Consider the following 25,792-nt stretch of genomic DNA (forward strand, 5'->3'; position numbering starts at 1 on the left):
CAGAAATCAAAAGACCAAGCAGCAACCAACCGAAGTAATAAACCATGTGGCAGAGAAAGAGAAAAGCGCGGGCGTTCCAGGAATATTGTGGAGCAGGAAGGCTCGTGAAGCGGAAAAGGCTAACGAAAGGCAAATTACCGTCCATGAGAAGTTAATGGAATTTATTTTAAAAAATTGAACCAATATAGTTGGCAAAATAATCGATCAATATAATATAAAAAAATTTTAATTTTACTTTGATGACAAAAAACTAAACAAAAATAAATTCAATGCTTCAACCCATATCCTCTTATCTTATTATAGGAATTCTCCCGTGCGTCTAATGTGATTAAAAGGTGTCATCAAATTTATTAATTTTTTTTTACTAGCGACCATCAAATTTATTAATTAATAGTCATATCTTCATATAACATTATTTCCCTACTGGGAAAAATATTTTTTTCTTTGCTTGAATACGTGTCATATACTTGTATAAATATTTTGTTAATTTGTTAATTAAATCGTTTTCATATTTGTAAACAAAATCTAGTCAATTTTTTGTTACTTGTCCTGTGAGAGTATTTGGACCCAAAAAAAAAAGTCTTGTGAGAGTACACTTTGAATTGCTTTATCAAAAAAAAATCACGTTGCCAAAAAATCAATTTTTCAAAAAGACAAAAATCTATAGAAATCAAAGAAAAAATGAGTTATTTTTCATATTTATGCGATAATGTCTAATTTTATTAAAATCTAAAACATATTATTTCTTCCGATTCTAAATATAAGACTTATTTCATAGTATTACAATATAAAATATATTTTATATTTAGAATAGGAGGAGTATACTCTTTTCTTTTCTTTTTTTTTTTGTGCCAAAGAGTATATTCATTGTATTGTAAACAAAAGACCTTGCACCCAATTTTTATTCATTAAATATAGAAAAGTAAAATCATCTTTTCATCAACTATTCTTGGGACGAGAACCACGTTTATGGGGTTTTTTTTACCAAAATATGATAAACAGTAAAACTATATATCAATATATTATACTTTTAAAGGTATTTATCAATATGCTGTACTTAAAATCATTTTTGAAAAGAACGACTTTCAAATTACACACAAATTGTTCTTGATATTAATGATTTTAGAAATTATTTTGGGTATGAATGATTTCACTTTTTGATTTATTTATAAATCAAAAAGTGAAATCATTCATGCAAGAATAATTTCACTTTTTTCTATTCACTCCCCATACGAGAAAATCTCTGTCAATTTTGCATGGAAAAATAAGAATATCTGACAATGCTCCCGTGAGACTACAACATCTATGGCTTTATATATATTACATGTGAATTACTTCATCTGAGACTTATATGGGATTAAAATTTAAAAACCCTAATTTTTTAATTTTTCAAATAGAGCTTGATGAAATTTTCTATCATTTCCTCTTCTTTTTATTTTTCTCGTACCAAAGAGTACGTAACAAAAAAAAGTTATGCTTTGATTGTAAATTTTTAATTGTAACAATTAAATTGTAGGGCTAAATTGTTATTATTATTATTATTTTGGTCACAGGCATAAAAGGCCCATGCCCAATACTTGATTTCTCGTCAAACCGAACAAATGCCACACAACAGGCTTTTTTACCGAAATACTACAAACAATTAAATTATATACCAATATGCTACACTTTTAAAAGTATTTACTAATATGTTACGCTTAAAATCGTTTTTCAGGTGAATAATTTTTAAAGTCATTTATCTGGTGAATGACTTCTTCATAATATGTCCTTGATGTGCGTGAAGTGAATGAAAATCATTCTTCTGGTGAACGACTTTAAAACTTCATATGCTGCTAAACGACTTCTCCCATTCTCTCCTGATTAAAATGATTAGTATAATGATTTATCAATCATTTGAATGACAAAATCATGACTAAATAATGAGAGAAAAATGTTGATAATTACATAATGATGTTAAAACTAATTGTGAAATGAACGTAAGATGTATATTAATTAAAAATAAAAAGTAATAAATACTTTATTGTAAAAAATAATAAATAAAGTTTAAGTTTATAAAGAAAAAATTATCCACCTTACTGATAGTGACTTCCAGTACCACATCTTGACCTTCTTCTCATACGTTGTGGCCGTTGTTGTATGTCAATTTCTTGAGATTCAAGTATCTCATTTGTTTGTGTAGTTGGTGTATTCAAATTAAACCAAAGTGATTCATTTAAATATATAAATTATCGATGAGTGACAAATGCTTCATTTGATGGTCCACCATGTTCAAAAGTATAAGCACTGTATTTAGATGAAAATAATGCAGGATTATCTAATAAAGTCATGAATACTTGAAATTGAGAAGGATTGGCTAAGTTGGAAGGGGATGATGATGAGGGTACCATGTAATGAGACTCAAGTTGTGTAGGATCGACAGAGGTAAAAGGGGATGATGGTGACGGTGATATGTCACAAGCCTGAGTAAAAATTAGAGGTTCCTATTCTTTTGCATTTTCGTTTTCAATTATAGGTTGGGTAGACAAGTAACCACCGCATCATTTGCTCGGTCTATCACGAGGAATTTGTAGCCGAGGCAACTCAATTGTTAGTGGAGCAGGCTGAGGGTTCTTATTAAAATGTTGTTCTCTAAGGGCAAGTAAAATGTTACATTGATCACGAGCAACCCTGTCTCGATAATCAATACAACTAGGACATGTTGAACGAAAATTAATTGAAAGCCTGTATAGCTCCTATGCTATGTCAGACTAAAATAAATAATAAGATATAAGATAATAACACTTTTTGTGTAAAAGAAAACGATATTAATGGCGGAAAAATAAAAAACTTACTACACGACCTGTATCACCACTGATATGTTAGATCCATCGTCTTGTGTGTCTCCAATACCATTGCATGTACTAAGATGTTTGATTAAATTCATCAAGTGCTATAGGAGCATTAACAATTACATGTGGCCATCTATCCCATGCTTGAATGAAGTCCGAGTATTTATCAATCCAATTTGTAATTGTTCTATCTCGTAATTGGATCGTGTAGTAATTTCCTAAATGAACAGGTATGGAAGGAATTGGTTGCTGATGACCAAATTGACGTAGTACACGGTCAGGATGATATCATTCTATAATATTAAAATATATTAAAGGAACTGAAGCACACCAAATTTTGAGTGTTGCCAATCAATACTCAGGAATCAATTGATGCACACAAGGAGATTCATATGGCTGCCATATTATCTCATCATCGGTCATTTTATCCAGAAAGGTCCTATATCGGATTAAAGACACAGTAAGTGGACAGGGGTTTTGTCTCACATTTTTCCATCTGTTATTACAAAAAAATAATGTTAAAAATTATAGAATTTTAATAATATAAAAGCATAACAAATAGTTAATGAATAAATTTAGCATACCTAAAACCCAAAGGAGGTAAGAGAGGGTAGATATCAGATTGTGGATCTGGATACATAGGTTGTTGTGGTGCTAACATAGGAAAACGATCTCATGCCCATAAATGAAGTAATGATAAGCATCCTCCAATTCCATCCTCAGTTGGGTTAGTAGCATTACATAATTCTCTGTACAAGTGAGCTAAAACTACCGATCCCCAACTATATTTTCCAACTTCTTGAAGATCATAAAGTAGTGGAAGAGAACATGATTATATGATGTTCCCACCATCTATGGGGAGTTCAAATGGTTGGAAAATTTCCATGTGATCACTAAATATAGATTCTTGTTCCATCATGTTCACCTTATTGCTACTTAATGGAGCATATTTTTGACATAATCATCTATGGATTGTGACTCAACATGGCCATTATCTGGTAAATCACATGTGTTAGTATACAACTCTGCACATGTTAATTGAGTTGAAAATCTTTTGGATACTTGCCACATTTGTTTTATGTCTGTATCATCTTCCAAATTGCATACTTGGTATTGTGGTGGATTTATGTGTTGGAAATTGTGCCCTAGGGGCCAATCATTATGTTTTGAACATTGTTAATTTATGAGTTTATTAATTACGTTATCATATTATTTGCATGTTTACTGTGATAACTATCCTTGGATAACTCATGGTTTATCCTAAATGTCCCTGGTCGGTCATCTATGTGGGAGCAAAGATGAAATAAGACCAGTATGACTTTAAAGATATATAGAGATATAAATTAAAGTCATAGGCACATGTAAGAGTACAAGGTGTTGGACCGACCCGCTATGAGAGAGCTGCATGGGTTAAGTCATAAGCTTCTCTCATATACAAACCATGTCACTGTGCCCTTTGACCTGAGATCATCATGGATTCATACATGAGAAACGCTTAGCTTTGACCTAGTCAAAAGTCACTTTTGACCGAGTGATCATAAAGACTGTGTTCAGGCTTAGTGGTTTTTCATGCGGAGGAATGTGAATGGTCAAGATGGAATTTGTCCCTCACATTTGTAGAGAGACATTACTGGGCCCCTCGATGAGTGAGTCTGAGAAATGTATGGCCATACTATAATGGAAAGGTAGTTCCATTTCTATACTCGGACTACTCAGGGATCGAGAAAGTAACGGTCATGAATAGGAGGATGACGTTCTCCGTGCCTCATCCATGACCAAAATGTCGTGTGACAAAAGGGACGTGATATGGTTGTATGAAAGGCTGCATCGTTCAATGATCCTCATATGTTGTGGGTAGTCGTGATGTCTTGCTAGAGACCGCTTACGACTTGTGAGTCATTATAGTTAATGGCACACTGCCAACTTCATATGGGCCTACAGGGTCGCACACAAAATAGCCCAACACGAGTTATGATGTCCAGATTCATTGAATCTAAGATATGTCTAGATTCAATGAATAAATAGGGTGGACGTGTATATATATATATATATAAATTTCGTATATATATATATAAGAGATATTAATTTATAAGGATAAATTAAATATATATAAATTCCGTCATCTCTTTATTAAATAAATAAGTGAATTAAATCTGTGAGACGGATTTAATTTAAACTATATTTATTTAATTGTTCTCTTATCTGATTAGGCAATATTTGATATTGTATTAATTTCAGAATTAATTTAGAGTTAATTTCGAAATTAAATATTATTAATTAAACCTATATAGCATCCTATATATTTGATATGAGGAGCTAGGGTTTAACTAAGAGAGAGCCAACACCTAAGAGACGGCCAAGGAAAGGAGAGAGGACGGATTCCTAAAACCCTAGACGGACATAGGCGCTAGCACGCCGTTCGAGGTTGAGGGCTACTCGTGTGGATACCGGTAGAGGAAGCCGACCGGAGTTGTCGACTTCGAACGACACAGGAGGCGAGCAGAAGCATCCTGAACGGCCGAATCATCAAGTCACCAGGGAATCGAACGCCTAAAGGTAATGCTTCTTACTACCTGACTTAAACGCGATCGGTAGATCCAAAAGGGATTGAAAGTTTTAAAATTTTTCCGCTGCGCGTCGTCTTTCAATTCCCTACATTATGCATGTGGGATATCTATATACTAAATTTGTCACGTTTTGATGGAGAGGAAGTTGCAACTTTCATCCAATAACTTGCTTCAATTTGTCCAAGGTAATATTTTCATCAACTTTGATAATTTTCACATTATCATACTCAAATATTACATCAATTGGGCCATTAAAAATTTGTCCATTTGCAAATATACACACGAACTCCTTTCTATGATCCATTTTACTTTCTAATTATTTCATTATAATCATTAGTCAAGCAAGATTAAGTTATACAAATAAATTAACTCCACCATACTATTACTTTTTTGCAAAATCAATATTTATTATTAGTTCAGAATATCCTACATAACCAAACACATAATGGAATCCATATCTAAGGGAAAAAAATATAATGAAAACTGCATAACCCCAAATTAAAAACTACTATAAAAGATGTGTTATTACTATTATTGTCAAAATCCGTTAAAGTATAATAAACAAACTTGATTACAAAATTAATAATTTTCATAATTTTTAATCATTTTTTGTAAATTATTTCTTTGTAATTAAAATAAAAAAAATAAGTTTAAGAAATAGAGATGTTTTACTTTTGTTTCCCATTGGATTGAAATGAAGGGTTCAAAAATAAAGATTTTTTCTCTAGTTTATCACATTCATTAAAAATTATTTACTTTGATTTCTTTTAAATTGTAAGAATGTATTTCAAATTCCTAGTTTTTTATTTATCATAGAATTTAAACGATATAAGTCTAAAAGATTTTATAAGTTATTTCAATTTATAATTCAAAACTTTTAAATACTTCTTTATTATAAATATTTATAAACATAATTAGTTAAATATATGTATTTATTAAAAAAATTAGTTAAAATTTTAATCCAATATTTTATTTTTGCCTTAACTTAATAAAATTAATGTAACTATAAAAATATAGTTTAGGAATTTATTATAATCAGAAGTAAAATAATAAATAAATTTTATTTTAATATAAATTTCAATTAAAAATAATATTTTTAGAATCTTTTTAGAATACTCCTATTAATAGTGTTAACTAGTTGGACTAAACTTTATGCTTTTAAAATAGAAAAAAGATCTATGTAATTGATGCAAACTAGAAGAATAGTTAGAGTATTTTATTCTTAATTCAAAACACTCATATCATGACATGTCATCACCAATTAAAAAATACAACATAACAAATAGCATGAAAAAGGCAAAATGAAAAAAAAAGAAATTATGAGTGCCTTCGTTTATTTCAATCTTTCATTACTTACACCTTATTTTTACCTAAAAAATATAGAAGTGGGTAGAACACTTTTTTTTTTAATTTACCAACTTAATATATACCATATATTTGATATTTAGGGTGTATATATAATTATTTTTCATTTTTATCTTACTAAATTTAAACTTCTCGAGAAGTACACTTTCATAAGAAAAAATAATAATCATATACTAAAAAAATGAAGCTTATATCAAAATCTTAACATTTTAAAACAATATAACAAATGATAGTTTTAGTGTTAAAATAAGAGGCACCTCGCTTAAAAAGAGTACAAATATTCCAAATTGTTGAACCCATCACTCACCTTCTGAAAATTAGAATAATGAAATATTAACTCATCAAGTGTAGTATGGATGAAAAATCAAATTGTATATCACAATTGTAAATTTTTTAAAAGAAAAAATAGAAGAGAAACAACATACCCACAGTAGCAATAAAAGAGCTTGTCTTGTTTGGAAGCAAGAGCAAAAAAAATAACAGTGCGAGAGAATAATGAAAATGAAACAAGTGAGAAAAAGAAGAAGAGAGAACTTGGATTTTAGAAATAAAGTAGGAGGAGGAGGAGGAGGAGAAGAGAGCAAGACATGAAGTAATTCACATGTAATATATATAAAGCCATAGATGCTGTAGCCTCACAGGAGCAATGGGATTCTCACATGCATTGTCAGAGATTCTTATTCTTGCACGCATAATTGGTCTTGCATGCATACTTATTCTTGCGGGCATAATTGGCAGAGATTCTCTCGTATGGAGAGTGAATAGGAAAAAGTGAAATCGTTCTTAACGTGAACAATTTTACTTTTTGAATAAAAAAAATTAAAAAGTGAAATCGTTCACGCCAAGAATAATTTCTAACATATAATTTTTTAAGTGTAGCATATTGATAAATACTTTTAAAAGTGTAATATATTGGTATATAGTTTTAGTGTATATCGTATTTTGGTAAAAAAAGGGCAATCAACAAATTTGCATTCCAATTTTCTAGTCAGTAATCCATGTATACATCAATTACTTTTAAAAGTATCCATTCTTTTTTTGCCAAAATAAAAGTACCTGTTACACATATATATTTCACATTGACATATGTTCTAATTATAAGAATTAGTTAACTAATTTAAGGAGATTGAAAAAATAAGTTGAGTTAGTTATTTGTAATAAATATGTATTATATTTTCTAAAATATCCTTGCTAATCAAGTGTATTAGATAGAACTATCATTATTAAATGGATTATCTTGAAAAAAATACATAAATATGAGAGACAAAGTAGATTGGGGTCTTATAATTAGGACCAAAATAAAATTTTAACGAGATCTTATATTAAGAACCGGAGATAGTATCTCAATTCTTTTTTTCTTCATATTTATTAAAATTTTAAATTATTCCTATTAATTGCACATTTTTAGAGAGCTTGCATTAGAAGTAGTTTCAATATACATGAGGATATTTTAAAAAAACACATATTTTTACAATGAATAATTTAAATAATTTTTTAATTTATTTAAATTAATCAATTTAGATCTTATATTAAGAATAGAACAGTAACTATATTTAACACATTTAGTTTGATATACTAAACCCGCTTACCTTCTTGATTTTTGCCAGTGATAGCGGAAGTTGAGGATACTATGTGTTTTTCTACAGCTCGATAAAGAGCGCTTTTCTTTGCTGGGAAACAAAGAGTATTCACCTATCTGAGTTTAATTAGAAAAAATATATATTAAATATATAAGTCATAATGCCTAAGTTGTTTTATTAATTAGTAAATATTGACATTGCGATATCTCCCTAATTGGTTGGGTTAATATAAGAATTAACTTCCCATAGCATGTAACATGTTTATTGAATATCAATGAAACTTGTTTAATAATTCATATAATTATTTTAGGATAAAAGTACATCTAACATCCTAATCTTGTTTTTTAAGTGCATCCATTATCTTTTTTTTTTTTAGGGTGCATCCAACATCTTAACTTTATTTTTTGCTGCGTTCAGCATTACAATATTATTTTTTCAGTTGCATTCAACACCCTAAAGATGAAGATGCAGGATGCACTGAAAATAATATTAGGACATTAGACGCTTCCAAAAAAAAAAAAAGATTTTAGTACTGAATGCACCTTAATCTATTATTTTATATGTTATGCATGTATTTCTAAATATAAGAACTAGTTTGTATATTTAGAATCACAGGAAATAATTTATAAAATGTAAACACGCATACATGTATATTCGTTGCCCTCTTAGTCTCTGATTTTTATTTTTTTATTAAAAACATATATCTTTTTTTTTAAAAGGTCAAGTATTTCTCTTTTAATAGAAATTCAAATCTTAACTGATTATATTGTAATAAACTAACTCTTTCTGCTAGATTTATTATTATTGATTTCTAATTTTTCATTTCTATGCTAATTACTAAAAATAAATATACATAATTAATAAGATCATTACAGTAATCTCTCCGTATAGTTTGAAAGGAGGCAGCTCTTGACTAACTTTTGGTTGGGGAGGAAAGAAAAATGGGAGGAACTTCTCTTTTATATCCTCCTCAACTACCCTTCCCCTACTCCATTTTTTCATTGATTGAATTTTAGTATTTTAGATTTAACAGTTTATAAAATTATTATTATTATTTATTTTAAAGGTACATAAATAAATTTGAATTGGTAAAATCTTATGCGAATGGCTCAGATCAGAATTTAGCAGTTGAAATTTATTTTTATGTTTTTTAAATAAAATTATAATATTTTTGGCCAATAATAATAATAATCTTATAAAGTCATAAGTCTAAACCGTTGGAGGAGAGAAGCTATTCTCGAAAGAAGAAAATGTGCATTATATACAGCTTAAAAGTATGTTTCAAATCTTGAGAGAGAGAGAGAGAGAGAGAGAGAGGGGGGGCAATTGCAGAATAATCTTTTTAATTTGGCTGTGACCGCTGGCAACCTCAATGAGAGAATGAATAATAAGGTGAGAAAGTGAATAATGTGCGTTATCTTTTCAGCATGGAGTTACATGTTTAGACTTTCTTAACGCATATACAGATTTATGATATTTTAACTACACTTGTGTTGTAAGCAATTAAGAGGGTTATCAGTTTCATCTTCCATAGAGTCGCAAATATTTAGTCACTAATTTCTCTCTCTTTCCAAGCTTTTTGTCCTTGATTAGTTTTTGATAACTAGTACAATGGTACACTATTGCTCCGGAAAAATCTAAATCATTGAGGTATAGTTTTAATAGGTCTAGATTAAAATTTTCAACTGATGATTTTGAAATAAAAAAAAATCACCTTTTTTAAAAACTTATAGTTAGGATATTACATCTATTTTGGATTATGTATCTATTAAAAAATATTTTTTTTAAAAACAAAAATATTAAATATTAAATCGCGGGTATCATATTAAATTTGAATAATTGAGATCCGATGACCATCATGGTGCTCATTACTGCGATGAGCACTTGAATTGTTCTTTAGAACTTGACGTCACTAGCTCCATTTTATAAGCATGATTATCAAATATTTTCATCTTTATTATTATATTTTTGTTTTTTGTGATCAGCTCTCTTTTTTTCCCCTCAGCACATCACGCTGGCCGAATATTTTCACTAGATCACAATGTTTTAAGTGTAATGTTACAATCTTGGTAGAAAAAAAATATGTATTGTTCTGATAATAGGTGGTTAATTCCTGCAACACTTGATGCCAATTCCCATACGCACATTTTGACAGGAGCCCAATTACACTTGAATGGTCCACTATCTTAAAAGACTCCAGTATTATTAATAATAAATGGCCTCCCACAATATCACTTAGGGTGCGTTCGGATTAACAACTAAAAAGATAATTTATTATCAATTTGACTTTTAAAAAAAATTAGATTGAATACAAGTTAAATTAGATTATATAAATTGTGTTTGGATTAGATTTTATAGAAATTAGTTTATAAAAATCAAATTGAGTAAAAAATTGTTTGGATTATGATTAAATAAAAATAAATTTAGTTTGTAAAATTACCAAAAAGTTACGAGAGAGAAAAATTATGTTTCTGACACAAATAATAATTATTTTAACTGTCATAAGTACAATGAAGCCAAAACAAAAGCTTCTCATATTGGCTTATGGAAATCATGCATTTCTTTTCTTTTTTTTTTTTTTTTGTCATAAGTCAGATAGCCTAACAGTTCAAACAAACAGGTCCAAATTTTTCAATCAGGGGTATGGTCATAAATAAGCTACTTTTGAACTTCTAAACGCCCAACCAAACAAGTTCTTAGTTAGTCCAAAACAGCTCCTTTCCTCTATTCAAAATTCCAAATATCATCAATGTATACAATGCCCCAAAAAGACTTGCATTTTTGTGACATTTGAACTCAACTTCCAGTAGATTATTTACAACTATTTTTATACTTTAAAACTGAAAAATGCATAAAATGTGTAATTAGATAAAATGTTAATATTTACATGTGAATTTCTTGGGTTACATTTTTTGAAGATAAAAATTTTTTTAGAGTAAAGTAACAAATTTACTCCAAGAGTTTTCAGTTTATTGTTTAAGCGCATGAATATTTGTTACAATTTAATTGAATCAACTGATTAAAAGTAATGATCCAAGAAATCAATATTTCTTATTGGTTTTTCTAGAATCAAAGTATAACAATGATATGGCTTTTATAACAAAAGGCCAAGAACACAAGATAAGTGAATGAATACAATTGGCAGATTTTTATTGGATACACTTGTTTTACTTCGATTAGAAAATTTTAAGTCTATGCCTTTCTCCAAATTTTTATAAAACTTTTAAAGGGAAAAAGTATTTTTGCGCCTAAACTATTTATTCAACATTATTTATTGGAACAATATCGATATCCTTAATGAGCATCAGAATCATTGCAATATCGCCATTTGACTTAAGGACAGACAGTTGATCGTTAATTTTAGATTGATTGTGGGTTAAAAAGCATTTTTGCCCCTAAAATATTTTTAATAAATCACCATATTTTCATAGTTATACTTGCTTAGTCTTGACTTCTAATTGGCTCGTACTTTCTAGCATGGTATTGAAAACCAGACCAGATCGGCCAGTTCAGACCAGAAACCGGTGAACCAGTCAAGAAACCGGTTTGGTTGAGGCTGTGAACCGGGTTTACAGTGACTCGTAATGACCCGAGTAACCTACCCGTTTTGGTGGGTTAACCCGGGTCCCCCTTTTTAAAAAAAAAAAAAAATTTTGATCATTTTTTTAAAAAGATGTTGATAATTAGGACTTAGTGATTGAATACTTATGGAGAGGAATATTTTGTTATCATATATCTATTTTGATATTTTATTGGGATGAATATTTAGTGATTTTAGTAGTATAATATTATAATAAATTGTAAGGATATGATTATTTTACTAGTAATTTAAGATATTAAATTGATATCTAGTTCTTAGTGAAATTTAAATTTTTTTATTTTTTTATTTCTCACCAGTTTGACTCCCGGTTTGACCCCTGGTTTGATTCCGGTCTGACCCACTGACTCTTGACCCATTGTCTTGACCGATTCAATTGCCGGTTTTCAGTACCTTGCTTTCTAGTTCATTTGAGCTTAATTGCCAGATATTTGCGCTGGAGAGCATAATTGATGCCAATTTGGAAAAATTTTAGATTTATTTCATTTTTTAATTATTTTATTGGTAATTATTTGCTATTTATGTATATTATTCCAATATGCAGGTAACAAGAATTAAACGTTGATGACTTAAAACAATCGGTCACCTAAAAAAGGAAATAGTTTTATTTCATTTTGTTTTTCCTTGATTTTATATTTACGGCATAAACATTCTTCCATTATTTTAATTACCGGCGGATTGATTAGAGAATCAACCTACCTTACATTCCAACCCCATGCATTCTAAAATCCTAGAGGGTGTTTGGTAACATAAAAAAATTGCTTTTGAAAAGTACTTTCCGTAAAACGAGACAAACTTCTTCATATATTTATTTTATATACCGTAAAAGTATTTTTAAAATTACTGTTTGGTTTCTATCTAAATACCTTTTTAATTTTATTTTCAATATTCTTAATTCCCTTTCCTTCTTTCAAAAGTGGCGATTCCCTCTTATGTCCGTTTCATATTTTAATTCATTTTATTAGATCTTCATTCTACATATTTCACTCCTTTTCATATTCTCAATTTTCTCTCAACTCTTTAATTCACTCCATTTCCTTCAAGGGAGTGCTTATAAAAGAATTTTAAAATAATAAATGCAAAATCACGAATTATGTTTGCTTTCATCACTCTCTCCTTTCCTCTACATATTTAAAAAGGCCCAGGCAACAAAAATATATATTTAAAAATAGGATTTTACAAATGGCAAGTACTCTGTACAAATTTCTTCCTATCTCTGAATTTGAGGTGAGGTTCTTGAATGCTACTTCCCATCTTAATTATAAGTGTAGTTTACAACAAGGTCTTATAAATAGAATTGAAAATAGTATACTTTTCTGGTCCTATTTATAAGACAGAGAAAGAAGATAACCTTTGGTTCTATTTATAGGGTTCTGAGAGAAATTTTTTATATAGATGTACAATTTTACCCCTCATTTATTATTGTGTTGACTTTGTTTACATGAGGTATAATATATATTAAATAAGGATAAAGTTAAAAAGTTACTAAATTTTAAATAAGAGTTAATGAAGTTTAAAATTTTTTTTGCTCTGTATGAAATATGCCGAAAACGCCTTATAAATAGGACCAGAAGAATATATAGTTATTTTTATGCGTAATTAATTAATGAACAAGCTCCTTAGAAAGCAACCATGAATGTATATACTAATATTGTAGTTTTTGTAAGACGATAAATATAGTGCATATAAAATTAAATTAGTAAAAACGAATGATTAACGTTGGCAAAAAAAAAAATCATTCACTAAAAAGTCATATCAAGTATATATCAAGTATTTAGAACATTAAAAAAAAATCATGTATATAGTAAAGAGATATTGAACTTCAGGTCAAAAAATAAGTAAACAGAAATAGAAAGGCGGATGTGGCACCAAAGAAAACAAATAATAGACGGTGGATTAGAGAAGATCGGCGTCTGTGATCCTAGTGAATATAATTCTCCCGCCCTTTTTTATCGGAGGAGGAGGAGGACGAAAGCCTTGGCGCAGATAAGAGAAGTCTCAATTCCCTCTCATGCTCGACATGGACGCGCCACAAGATTATTCAAACCTAATGGCCACTCCTTTCTCTAACACTGAGGTCAGCTTCATCAAACTAGTATACTCTAATATACTATTTCCTCTTTTCTCTTTCGCCATATTAAACTCATGTTTTCTGTGTTTGGTCTCGCCGTCGTCCCTGCATGATTTTTTTAATATCTAAAAGTTTTTTGGTTGCTTTCTCTCTGGGGTTGAAAAGAGCGTTGTTTTATTTTATCTGTGGTTTTCTCTCTTTTCAACTTTCTCAACAAGTCACGTCCTTGTCGTCTATTGAGGCTCCTGCAATTTTGGAGATCAATTTAAACTCTCTTATAGGTTCGGTTGTGAGATGGACAGAATCCTATGATGTCAATCTATGTAGTCTACTTTTTGTTTTGAAGTGGGATGGCTCAAGCGTTTGTTTAGATTAACGTCTGATAAAAAGTTACTTTTATCACAACTGCTTTTTGTAAACTGAAGATTGGAATAAAAATCAATTACTATAATACTATTTTCGGTCCTAATTATGAGACCTCGTTTGTAGACTATAAACGAGGTCTTATGATTAGGGCCGGAAGTAGCACAATTTATGTTTGAACTGAACTTATTTAGATAATATACTAAAAAAGACAGTTTAAAAAGATTCAAGATCTAAGAAATCCAAAAGTTTGAATCCTAAAAAAATTGCTTCAATCTTAAAGTGGTTTTTGAACAAAAAGTCAGATAAGCTAAAAAGCATGCCACACATCATCAAAGTTCCTGAAATAGTATTTTAAGCCTTAGAATTCATTTTAAACACACAAACCAATCTAATAAATATTATTTGGAAAGTATGTTCTGGTTTGTTGCCATTGATGCTTGAGTTTCTTTTTCTTTTCTTTTCTTTTTTTATTTCTTTCTCTGTTCAAGTGCAACAGAATCTTTGGTACATGGGCTCATCCTTTAATTATCTGAGTCTGATGATATTTCTAAGTCATGTCCCAATATGTGCAGGATTCGTATGTATTCAGCTATATGAATGGACTTTCTCCAATAAAACCAGATAAGCCTGTTCAGCAAAATCAGGCATTAAGCTCCACAATCTTTTGCTCCCCTCCATCTGTTTTCACATCCCCCCATGTCTCCTATCGCAAGGAACATGGAATCCTCCATAGGTAATTTTGATTTTCCCCTGTTCATTGCAATTGTAATATCCTCATTAATTACATACTGAAGATAACTCTCTTTTGATTCGACTCTGACAATTTGATCCACTTCGTTTATATATAGCCACGCTCCTTTTCTGGATTCACCAAAGCCAACTGTTTCATTTGAACGTGGCTTACAAATAAGTTCAGGCGAAGAAGCTGTTTCATACACAGATCTTGCACATCGTGACTCAAGTGAGCTCCAGGAAAGTACTGATCAAGGGAATGCTTTGGTTGAACAATTAAGCAGAAAATGTACACTTGACATGCCAAAGGGTTCAATGTATGATTGTGGGAGCCCTAGTTCTGACGAGACAATTTCTAGCATTGTCCGGGGATTATTTGCACCAGTATCAGAAAATAATGAACGACCAGGATGTGATTGGGAGGGTCTTACTCCCAATGAGACCGGTACTCTTGAGGGTCTGACCCAGAAATCATTGGGTCCCATAATTAGACCTGGTTTTTTTATGCCTCCGTTACCACAAAATAGCTTTAGGAACTCGCACACTGTTGACTCACAATATCAAAGTATAGTCAAAACAGCCACAGAAACTGAGCAAAGGCAGGACAATATTTTCAATTTGGCTGTGATGGCTAGCAACCTCAATGAGAGAATGGATAATGAGGTGAGTAGGTGAATAATCTTTTCTCCATGGAGTTACATGTTTAGACTTTCTCAATGCATAGATGTTTGATATATTTTAGCTATACTTGTGTTGTAAGTAATTAAGAGAGTTATCAATTTCATCTTCCATAAGTCGCAACTCTATTTAATCACTTTTTTATTCCTTTTAAGCTTTTTGTCCTGGATGAGAACCTGATGCCACTAAATAATATCCCCATTTATGAACCTCATTATCAACGATTTTCATCTTTATTATTATATTTTTGAATTTAGAACTAGAGTATTTAATTCTAGTAAAATAGTGAATTGCTATTGTTTGTAGTTTATTATTATACAACTATATTTTAATTACATAGCATAGCAGTTCAGAGGGTTACATGTCATTTGATTCTTTTTATTTGTTTGTGATTTATGAATGAATGGTCACTCTAAATATATTTTTGTCTTTTGTGATCAGCCTTTTTTCGCAGCAGATCACCGTATGCCGAATAATTCCAGTACATCACAATGTTTGGAGTGTAGTGTTCCTAATAATAAGTGGTTTATTCCTACAACCGTTAATGTTAATTCCCATATGCACATTGTGCCGGGAACCCAATCGCAATTGAATGTTCCACCTCCCTTAAAAGACTCCAGTATTATGAACAATAGATGGCCACCCACAAGACAAATCAGTCCATCCAACTCATCTCCTTCCTTCATGTCTCTACAAGCCAACAGCTTGATCAAATATCACCAATGTATAGAATGCCCCAAAGAGACCTGCATGCCCAAAACGGTTGGACTCAGCCGGCATTAGATTATTCACAACCAACAGCTCTATTTATTGGTGAAGGTTATAATCGAAATAGCTCCAACAGGAAAAGGCAAGTGTCACTATTACTGATTAGACATGTTTCTGATTATTTCTGAGGATTCCTTCACTAGCCTGATCCCAAGTTGGGTTTGTAGGCGTAAGTCAGAGCCTGCTAAAGAAGGTGAAGGTTGCAAGCATTGCAAATGCAAGGTCTCAAATTGCTTGAAGCTGTAAGTTCAGATACTTCCATTCTCCCCCAACCCCCCAAAAGAATGTACCACTGATTGTTTAACTTCACTAGCTTTTAATTGACTCTTCTTTTCTCCTTTTGTATCTTCTGTATCAGTTACTGCGAGTGCTTTGCTTCTCGCGTCTACTGCGTGGGATCTTGCTCCTGTCGAAACTGCTTCAACAAGCCAATTCATGAAGAAATTGTGCTTAAAACTCGCAAGGACATTGAGTCTCGTAACCCTCTTGCATTTGCTCCCAAAGTCGTCATCACAAATGCTGGTTCTTTACCTGAAACTGGGGTTAGAATTAAATTCAGCTATATGCTCATAACTGAGATTTAATCACTTGTGACATTTTATTAATCCCCTTCCTTTTTTTTTCTGTTCAGGCTGATCCAAACAAAACTCCAGCTTCAACAAGACACAGAAGAGGATGCAACTGCAAGAAATCTGGGTGCCAAAAGAAATATTGTGAATGTTACCAGGTTTTTTTCTAATCTTGTATCCTGAATGCTTCTATGTTCTTGTTATAGTATGAACTACTGATGATGGTTGTTTCCTTTTGAAGAATGGAGTTGGTTGCTCCATTAGATGCAGATGTGGAGGATGCATGAACGAATATGGGAGAAATTATGGCAAGTCTGTTTATAGATTTTCAATTTTGAACCATCTCTTTTGATCTTTCAATAGCTCTAAATCTTTTTGCATGAGATTATTCCTTCAGAGTTTGATGTCATCTCTCTTACTCAGGTTCTTCTGAATTAAGAATAGAAACTGAAACCGGAACAAATGAATCCTGTGAAATGGTTATGGCAGAAAAAGCTTCACAGATAAATGAAACTCTAAAAGGAAATCCAAATTCTGCTGCTCCTTCCCCAACATCTGCAGGGTCTCGCAGGTTTGCTAAAAGCAGGCTTATAAACAATTCCATTCGATTCAAGTTCTGAATTGTAGAATCAAAGTTTCTTGTTTGTTATGGTTGACTTTTATGTGTGGCAGATCAAGGGCTCCATTGCGTGGTTCATCAAGGAGAAGACAACCTAGTAATTTGATCACTCCAGCTGCTTCTAGATTTCATGCGAGCCTGTTAAACTTTGAATATAATCTCCAAAGCAATCCAGAACTGGAAATTCCAGAGATTCTCCAAGTTGGTGATGGCTCTCCTGTCCCATGCATGAACAACACTTCTAATAGCCCTCCATTTCCTTCTTTCAACCCTCGCCAATAGTTTGTTTTCCACACCTTAGGCCACCCTTACCACACGAGGCAATTTTTAGTTTTTTACTGCCACTGGAAATAATGTTTTAGGCGGTTGATATTGCCATTTTTAGCCCCGACCATTTCTGTATTTTTTTCATTTTGTCGTGATGAATTGGTCTCAGGTGACTACGGGTTATGCCTTGAGATCACTGTTTTTGATTTTGGACAATAATATCTATGTTTGAATTTCTGATAGAATAAATTATTCTTGTCCTCAATAAGATCCATATTTCATTTTTTTTTTTCATTGTTTTGTTTAGGCTCAAATATCGATATGTTCCCTCAGAGTTTTATTTTTATTAATTTAGTCCTTTAAGATTCATGAAGTTAACATATTATCAACTAGAGGAACAAATTATCGACATTTCAGAGACTTTGTTGGCAATTTTGTTATAACTTAGCAACTGGTTGTTGACATTTCAGAATTTATCAACAACAGTCCCTCACGAGGACTAACATAATAACTTCATGAAACATAAAGGACTGAATTGATAAAAATAAAAATTGAGGGAACAAACCAATAGAGTCACACGTAAGGGAATTTTATCATCCCAATAAATTATATGAGGCAATTTTTTTTTCAACGTAAAGTTACATCTGGCAATTGAATGGGCGCACAAACAAACTGGGCTGCATTGGTTGGGCTTGTTATGACAGGCCAGGCCCAAAACTAAGCCCAAGGTTTGACGCAGAAAAGAAGGACCAAATTTATCACCTTCAAGCGGTAATCTTTTCCTAAACAGTTTCCACTTATTTTCCTGAACTATTTAACAACAGTATAACACCAGACCCGGAAAATTAATATCCCCAGTAAAAAAAAAAAAAAAATAAAAACAAGAAGAAAAATGAACAAGTGGTACAGTCATAAATAGAATCACGAGCAACACATAATTTTATGATTGTAAAAGGCTTTTCTTCCACACATGTTATGGTGCTGAGTCACAGGTGTGCACGTGGGACGCGGATAGTACAATGATCATCGCATAGAAAGGCATATGAGCTGCACTATGTACCTTTGCCTTTTCCGATGTGGGAACCAAGTTATTATGTTGTTTTGTTCAAAATTTTGTCGGCCTTTTAGGCCGTGAACTTTTGGGATGAAAAGTGGGATTAGTTTTATTTTTTTTGGTTCAGGTTACACGAACTTTTTGAGAATCTTTGAGTGGGGAAAATAATAGGCCACAAAGAAACGAAAACACAATCTCAAAGATGTCATCTTTTTTAGAATTGAACGGGGACCATATTAATAATAATATTAGTAATGATCACATTCTGCATTCTACAGCTTGGGCTTTCTTCAATATTTCAAAAAACTATTATTGCGTTCTTCTCTTTGGTGGGTGTCCTCCCTAGCACGCGTCTTACGTAGACGACTTATCTCTCTCTCTCTACACATACACAAGTAAAGGGAGTGATGGGGGGAGAGAGAGAGAGAGGAAGAGTGGGGAAGAAAGTTGATGAGTAGAAGAAAAAAATGGAAGAGAGGAGATCACAATCAAGAAGGTGGGTGAGTTTGGAGCCTCTCACCTATATATTCCTTTTATTTCTTTCTGTCTTCAAAGCATCGCTTTTGTTGTGCTGTTCACATCATCCTCCCCAGCCACACTCATTTTAATATTCTTTCTCCTATTTAAGTAATGTAGGCCTCGTGATCCATATATGTACATAAATAAAATAAATAGCCCCACTCACTCATCCACGCTCCATCAGTATGTATTAAGTATTACTCTCCCCGTCTCTTATTATAAGAGACAAATAACCAAATTACGTTGATAAAAAAATAGTTAAAATTAGTTGAGGACAATTAATATATAAAAAATATAATGTTTTTTTCCAACAATGTTCCCATTAATAAGGAGAGAGTATGAGAGAGAACAATTAAATTATTAAAAGAAAGAGAAGTGAGATGGAGAAAGAGTATGGGTTGGAGACAAAATAAATAGGGGTAAAATAGGAAATCAATACAAAAAAATAGAGACAACTTTTAAGTGTCTCTTATATATGGGAACATGCCATAAGCATCAAATGTCTCTTATAATAAGGAACGGAGGAGGTAAGTAACTAATATATAGTTAGATTGAATGGAATTGACATGGTTATTTTGAGATGAAATTGTGGGTTTTTAATATTGTGGTTGGGAATAGAATCTCGTCGGGAGAGTTAATCCCTTAATTTGAATTAGTAGACAATAATGAATGAATGTATATATTGTTTTGATTTGATTGTATGAAAAAATAAGTCCATTTGACTTGATTATTTAGTGGCTTTCAAAACCAACATTTAATGGAATGTGTGGAAGTTCCAACAATGCGATGATGATGATGGTACCGTGCCAACGCTGTGTCTTTTTCTGAAAGCAAATACTCCCTCCGTTCTATTATAAGAGACATTTGATGCTTATAGTATGTTTAAATATAAGAGACACTTAAAAGTGTCTTTACTTTTTTGTGTTAATTTCCTATTTTACCCATATTATTGTCTCCAACTCACACTCTCTCTCCTTCCCACTTCTCTTTCTTTAAGAATTTACTATGTTCTCTCTCATGCTCTCTCTCTTATTAATGAGGGCATTTTGGAAAAAAAATTATACTTTTTGCACATTAATTGTTCTTAACTAATTTTAACTGTTTTTTTTATCAATGCAATTCGGTTATTCGTCTCTTATAATAAGGAACGGAGGGAGTAGTAGTTGTGAGCTTCTCTTGTATATATATCATGTATGTTTCTATTTGAACATTTCCAATTTTTAATGTCACACCCATAATTTTTCCTTTTAGAACCATCAATTTTTTAAATATGTGGATAGCAAGTTATCCTAATAACAACGGCACTTATCATGCTTCAATGAGGTCTCAAACTTAAGTCTGGTGTTACCATATTTGTATATGCAAGTGTATTTAATTGTATAAAATCAGAAGAAAAAAAATACACCATCAATTTCTTTAATACAATAGACAATTACATGTTCTTCATATGTCTTAATTGATATTTATTATACATATATATATATATATAGTTGTTGATTTGTGCATGTTATTTGAATAGATGGCTCCTTGGGTGAGAATGACCAATCATGAGTTGATATGCAAGCAAAGTGGATTCCATCTCGTCTCAGAGTTTCTAGAGATGGTGGGTCATTCATTGGTTAGTTAACTCAACAGATCAGAGTTATATATATATATATATATATATATATAACTTTTGGATTTTAATTTATGGGCATATGAAATGAATGATAAAGATATTACCAACAATAATCTTTCTTTAAAATGAGTTGAAAGCTAACAGGATTAAACTCGTAATATTCCCATCGGCATAAAAAAGTATTGGACTACAAAATCATTAGCATTAATGATGATGCAAATTAAAAGAATATTACTTTAAGTTCTAATTATAAGATCTCATTTATAATTAGGACTGGAGGTAGTATGATTTTACTAAAGAATAATAATATAAACTCAAACTCATGTTTACACAACAACAAAAAACACTTCCTCTAGTACTAAAAATAAGAACCAAATATATAACTAATTTATAAATAATAAAAAAATAATTAAATTAATTATTTGAAAAAAATGCGTGTTGCGTAAAGTACATATTTTAATTTAATCATTTGTATTGAAAACTACTTTATTAATTTAATTAGTAAATAGGCAAAGTCTCAAAAAAATTATACTACTTCGAGTTCCTAGAGAGTATTATTTTAATGCGTTGTGGGTTTTAAAAAATTATTTTTTTTATCACTCATACATCCATCGCTTAAAGAGTTTGTACTCATAACTTCAAAATCTGAAAGGAAATGCTTACTGTCTACAAAGCCCGAGGATTTTTAAAAAGTATTGTTTTTTTTTGCCAACTTTTGAGAAGTAGTTGGAAATTATGAATGAAGTTAAAGATAATAAAATTATATTTGAGCAATACCTAAAAATACGTATACACACATGTGGTCATATAAAGGTGATATTCCCACCTAATTGTTGAATTAGTTTTGGTTTTAAATACAAGATCCATTTATATATTTATAAATTTTTTATAAATTACCCTTATAGATACTGCCTCAACCATAATCAAATAGAAGAGGAAGATAGGGTATTAAGAAAGATGATTATAATATTTTAGGAAAAACATGTTATATTTCTTATAATTAACTAATTTATCTAACTTTTTTAATCTAATCAAATTAGTTAAATAAGTTTTATATTAAATATAAGATAAATATATTATTAATGGATTCATCTTTCAAAACTACTCTCTTTAAAAGCTTATCGACCAAGAGGGAGAAGTCACATGGAGGTTGGCCCCACATTTTTGCCCACGCTCCCAATCCAAGTGCATACCTCTCCTGCCGACCCCGGTTTCTCCGCCCGCGTTAAAAGCTCCAATTCTAATTTTGATTGTTGGTTTAATACTATACTACTTTCAGTTTTAAAATTTGATCTTATTTTGATTTTATTTCTTAAAATTTGGGATCATTGATTTTATTCCTGAAATTTGATTTTATTTTTGATTTAGTCTCTGAAATTTAAAATAAATAGTTTTTATTCCTGAAATTTAACCATATGTTAGTTTTGAATTTCGGTTTTTGGTTCAGGACTAAAAAAAACCTCAAAAACGTCATATAAATAGGAGAGTAATGTTGAATTGAGGGAATTATTGGACGGTGACCGGAGTGAGGATGAAAATTGAAAAGTCCGTGTTTGTTGACAGTGCCGTGTTGACAAAATTTGCCTAGGCAGCAAAACGAAAATATTAAATGATTGTCTCTTTCACATTTCTCTTTCCCCCTTCTCCCTCGTTTTATCTTTTTTGTTTTTTTTAAAAATCCATTCCTCATGATATTTTCTTCCCCAAAAAATAGCATCTTCTCTGTTATATATCAATTGAAATCAGTCTTATCATACTACTTTCGATCCTTAATATAAAAAATAATTGATTAATTTGAATAAATTTAAAAAATTTGTTAAATTAATTATTTGTAATAAATATGTATTATTTTTTTAGAATATCCTTACTAATCATATGTATTAGCTAGAACTACTATTTCATATGATTTTTTAATATGTGCAACTATTACCCAAGGACTACTTGAAAAAAAAAAGATAAATATGAGAAACAAAATGGATTAACTTCTTATATTTAGAACTAATTAAAAGTTAAACTAGTTCTAATATAGATTAAAGATTGGAGATAATATTAAACATTATCTTTGATGGATTATTTTTATTAAATTTACTGCAGGATAGATATTTAACATAACTTTTCACCCAAAAAAATATTTAATATAACAAATATTATGCTCATCAAATTTAAATGTCACGCTTCAATGTAGGAAATAATTGAAAATATATATGTAGGGTGTCGGCATGGTGGGCTATGACCGCCCGTTGAGGCACCTCCACAAGAAAATTTGCTGGGGTAGCCTGTTTGGTATGCCTACTCCTTCGTGAATAAAAATATTTTTATATTTACTAACAAATTATTAGTTAAGATGATAAGCAATTTTATCTCTCTAAAAATAGAACATAAGTTTAAATTTTAAGAATCATACTTGTTAGAAAGGTTTTAATCTTAACACTTATAGCCCGACAGAAGTTAAAATATAAGTTCGAATTCTAAAAAATGCAATTATCAGAAAAGCTTTATCCTTAACACCCACCCACAGAGGTTAAAATATTTTTGTATATTATTTTTTCATATATGTCTATGTGTGGAAGAATTAATTTAAAACTCATATTGGTAAACATATTTGTTTATTCTTCTTGAGAAGATATTTGGAAAATAAAATTTAAAATTCACAGTATCTCTTCATTTGTGGTTAGAATCTTATTTACATAAGGATCTAATGACTAAATATCAAATCAACTCACAAAACTTAAAACATCAAAGAAAAATATTACCATCTCTTAAGTCCAAGAATGATCATATCCTATGCTATATTCTTTATACATAACAATATTTTTGTTATTATCAGTATAACCTGGCGAACATCAAAATACGAGTAATTATTTTTAGTTATTAATTATTAAAAAAACAACATTTTAAATAATTATTAGATAGAATATTATTTTAAGCCTAATATCATTCTTTCATAAACCAAACCCCACAAAATCTAAAAGTAGCACTAATCATAATGAAAGCCAAACACCTTGATTATCACCATGCAATGCATAATCAAGAACGATAGGATTTCAGGAATATAAATTTATGATAGAATCTTAAAAAAGTACTCCTCCGGTCCTTAATATAAGACCCATTTAACTAATTTGATTAGATTAAGGAAGTTAGGTAAGTTAGTTAATTATAATAAAAGTGATACATTTTTCCCAAAATACCATAATCATCTTTCTTAATACTCCCTCTCTCTCTCTCTACTTGATTATGGGTGAAAAATAGCTATAGGAGTAATTTAGAGAAAATTGATAAATATGAGAAATGGGTCTTATATTTATGACTAAAACCAACTCAAGAATTGGGTCCTATATAAGGACCGGAGGAGTATTATATTATATTATATAATATGAAAACAAATCTTAGAATCTGAACTTTTTTTTTTGTGCAAATTCTTCTGGAAGCCAACTCTGCCATGGACTCTTCTTTTGCTTTATAGCATCTCGCCTAATTATCCCAATAATTGTTTATATTATAAACTCACTTCAGTAATTAATATTATAAAATAACAACAAACAAACTTTACAATTAAATACAAAATTTATATGATTTTTACGCAACTCCCTCTTCTTTGCTTCTTCCCACCTACGTACTGTCGGCTCCCAAAAAAAAAAAAAATAGAGAGAGAGAGAGAGAGGTGTTTGTCAAGGAGGGGAAAATATGAACATACATGAAATTGCACCCAATCATTGTTTCTATATTCCACTTTCAAGATCACAAAACTTCAATCATTGTCCAATAATCATATAACGTGAATATTAATTTTGTTCCTGAAATTTGTTATCATTTTGATTTTAATATCCTGAAATTTGAAATTAGTATTTTTTGTTAACATTAATTTCGAATTTTAGAACTGAAATTTAAAAGAGATCAAATTTTATGGATTACTAATGATATATTAAGTAATGTTATGATGAAATAATGTGATGACATTTGAAGAATAAATAATAATATAAAAAAATTTTAGTTTTAAATAAATATTTAATAAAATTAAAAAGAAATTCTAAGAATGATTTAACAATATTTTACAATTTTCAAGCAACAAAAAGGAGACAATAATCAATTACTCTTCAAATCCTAAATATAAAACCTTTATATATTAGTATAAAAATCTTATATTTAAAATCAAAAGTCCTGTAATTTTTAAATTTAGAACAAGCAATACTTAATATTTTGCTAGAATATTTATAAATCACGTGCAAGGTGCATGTGATATGACTTCATTAACTTCGAAGTGCGACTGTGTAAAAAGAGTAATTTATGAAAGCAAGGTAAAAAGTGAGAAACACGAGAAAGGGCAGAATAGTAACTACGGCACTTCCTAATATCTCTATCTAATCTCACCCGTCTGTTTTGACGGTAACGATGAAAGGCGGATTAAACCTGAAGAATATGACCGTTTACTGGAAAATCAAATTTAATTAATCAGTTTAACAAATTAATCAATGAGATTAAAGGCATGACCATAAATTTTCTTCCGTGCGCTGTTCCCAAATTTTGCTGTTGGGGGGTTCAAGATATTCACTCACACGCATTTACCTTTCCTTAAGCACAGTAGAAGGCAATAAT

General features: G+C 30.6%; 1 protein-coding gene across 1 annotated transcript; it reads left to right on the forward strand.

The window, feature by feature from the left end:
* Positions 1-13,958: 13,958 nt before the first annotated feature.
* On the forward strand, positions 13,959-18,023 carry LOC114711235 (protein tesmin/TSO1-like CXC 2). Its single transcript, XM_028895602.1, has 10 exons — positions 13,959-14,015; positions 14,948-15,108; positions 15,224-15,770; positions 16,421-16,635; positions 16,721-16,795; positions 16,912-17,095; positions 17,185-17,280; positions 17,364-17,430; positions 17,546-17,693; positions 17,795-18,023. Exons 1-10 carry the CDS (start codon positions 13,959-13,961, stop codon positions 18,021-18,023), a joined length of 1,779 nt encoding a protein of 592 aa, XP_028751435.1.
* The last annotated feature ends 7,769 nt before the right edge of the window (positions 18,024-25,792 follow it).

Source organism: Neltuma alba, unplaced genomic scaffold (genome assembly GCF_004799145.2).
Source record: "Neltuma alba isolate B1F8T4 unplaced genomic scaffold, ASM479914v2 tig00011284_pilon, whole genome shotgun sequence".
Lineage (NCBI taxonomy): Eukaryota > Viridiplantae > Streptophyta > Magnoliopsida > Fabales > Fabaceae > Neltuma > Neltuma alba.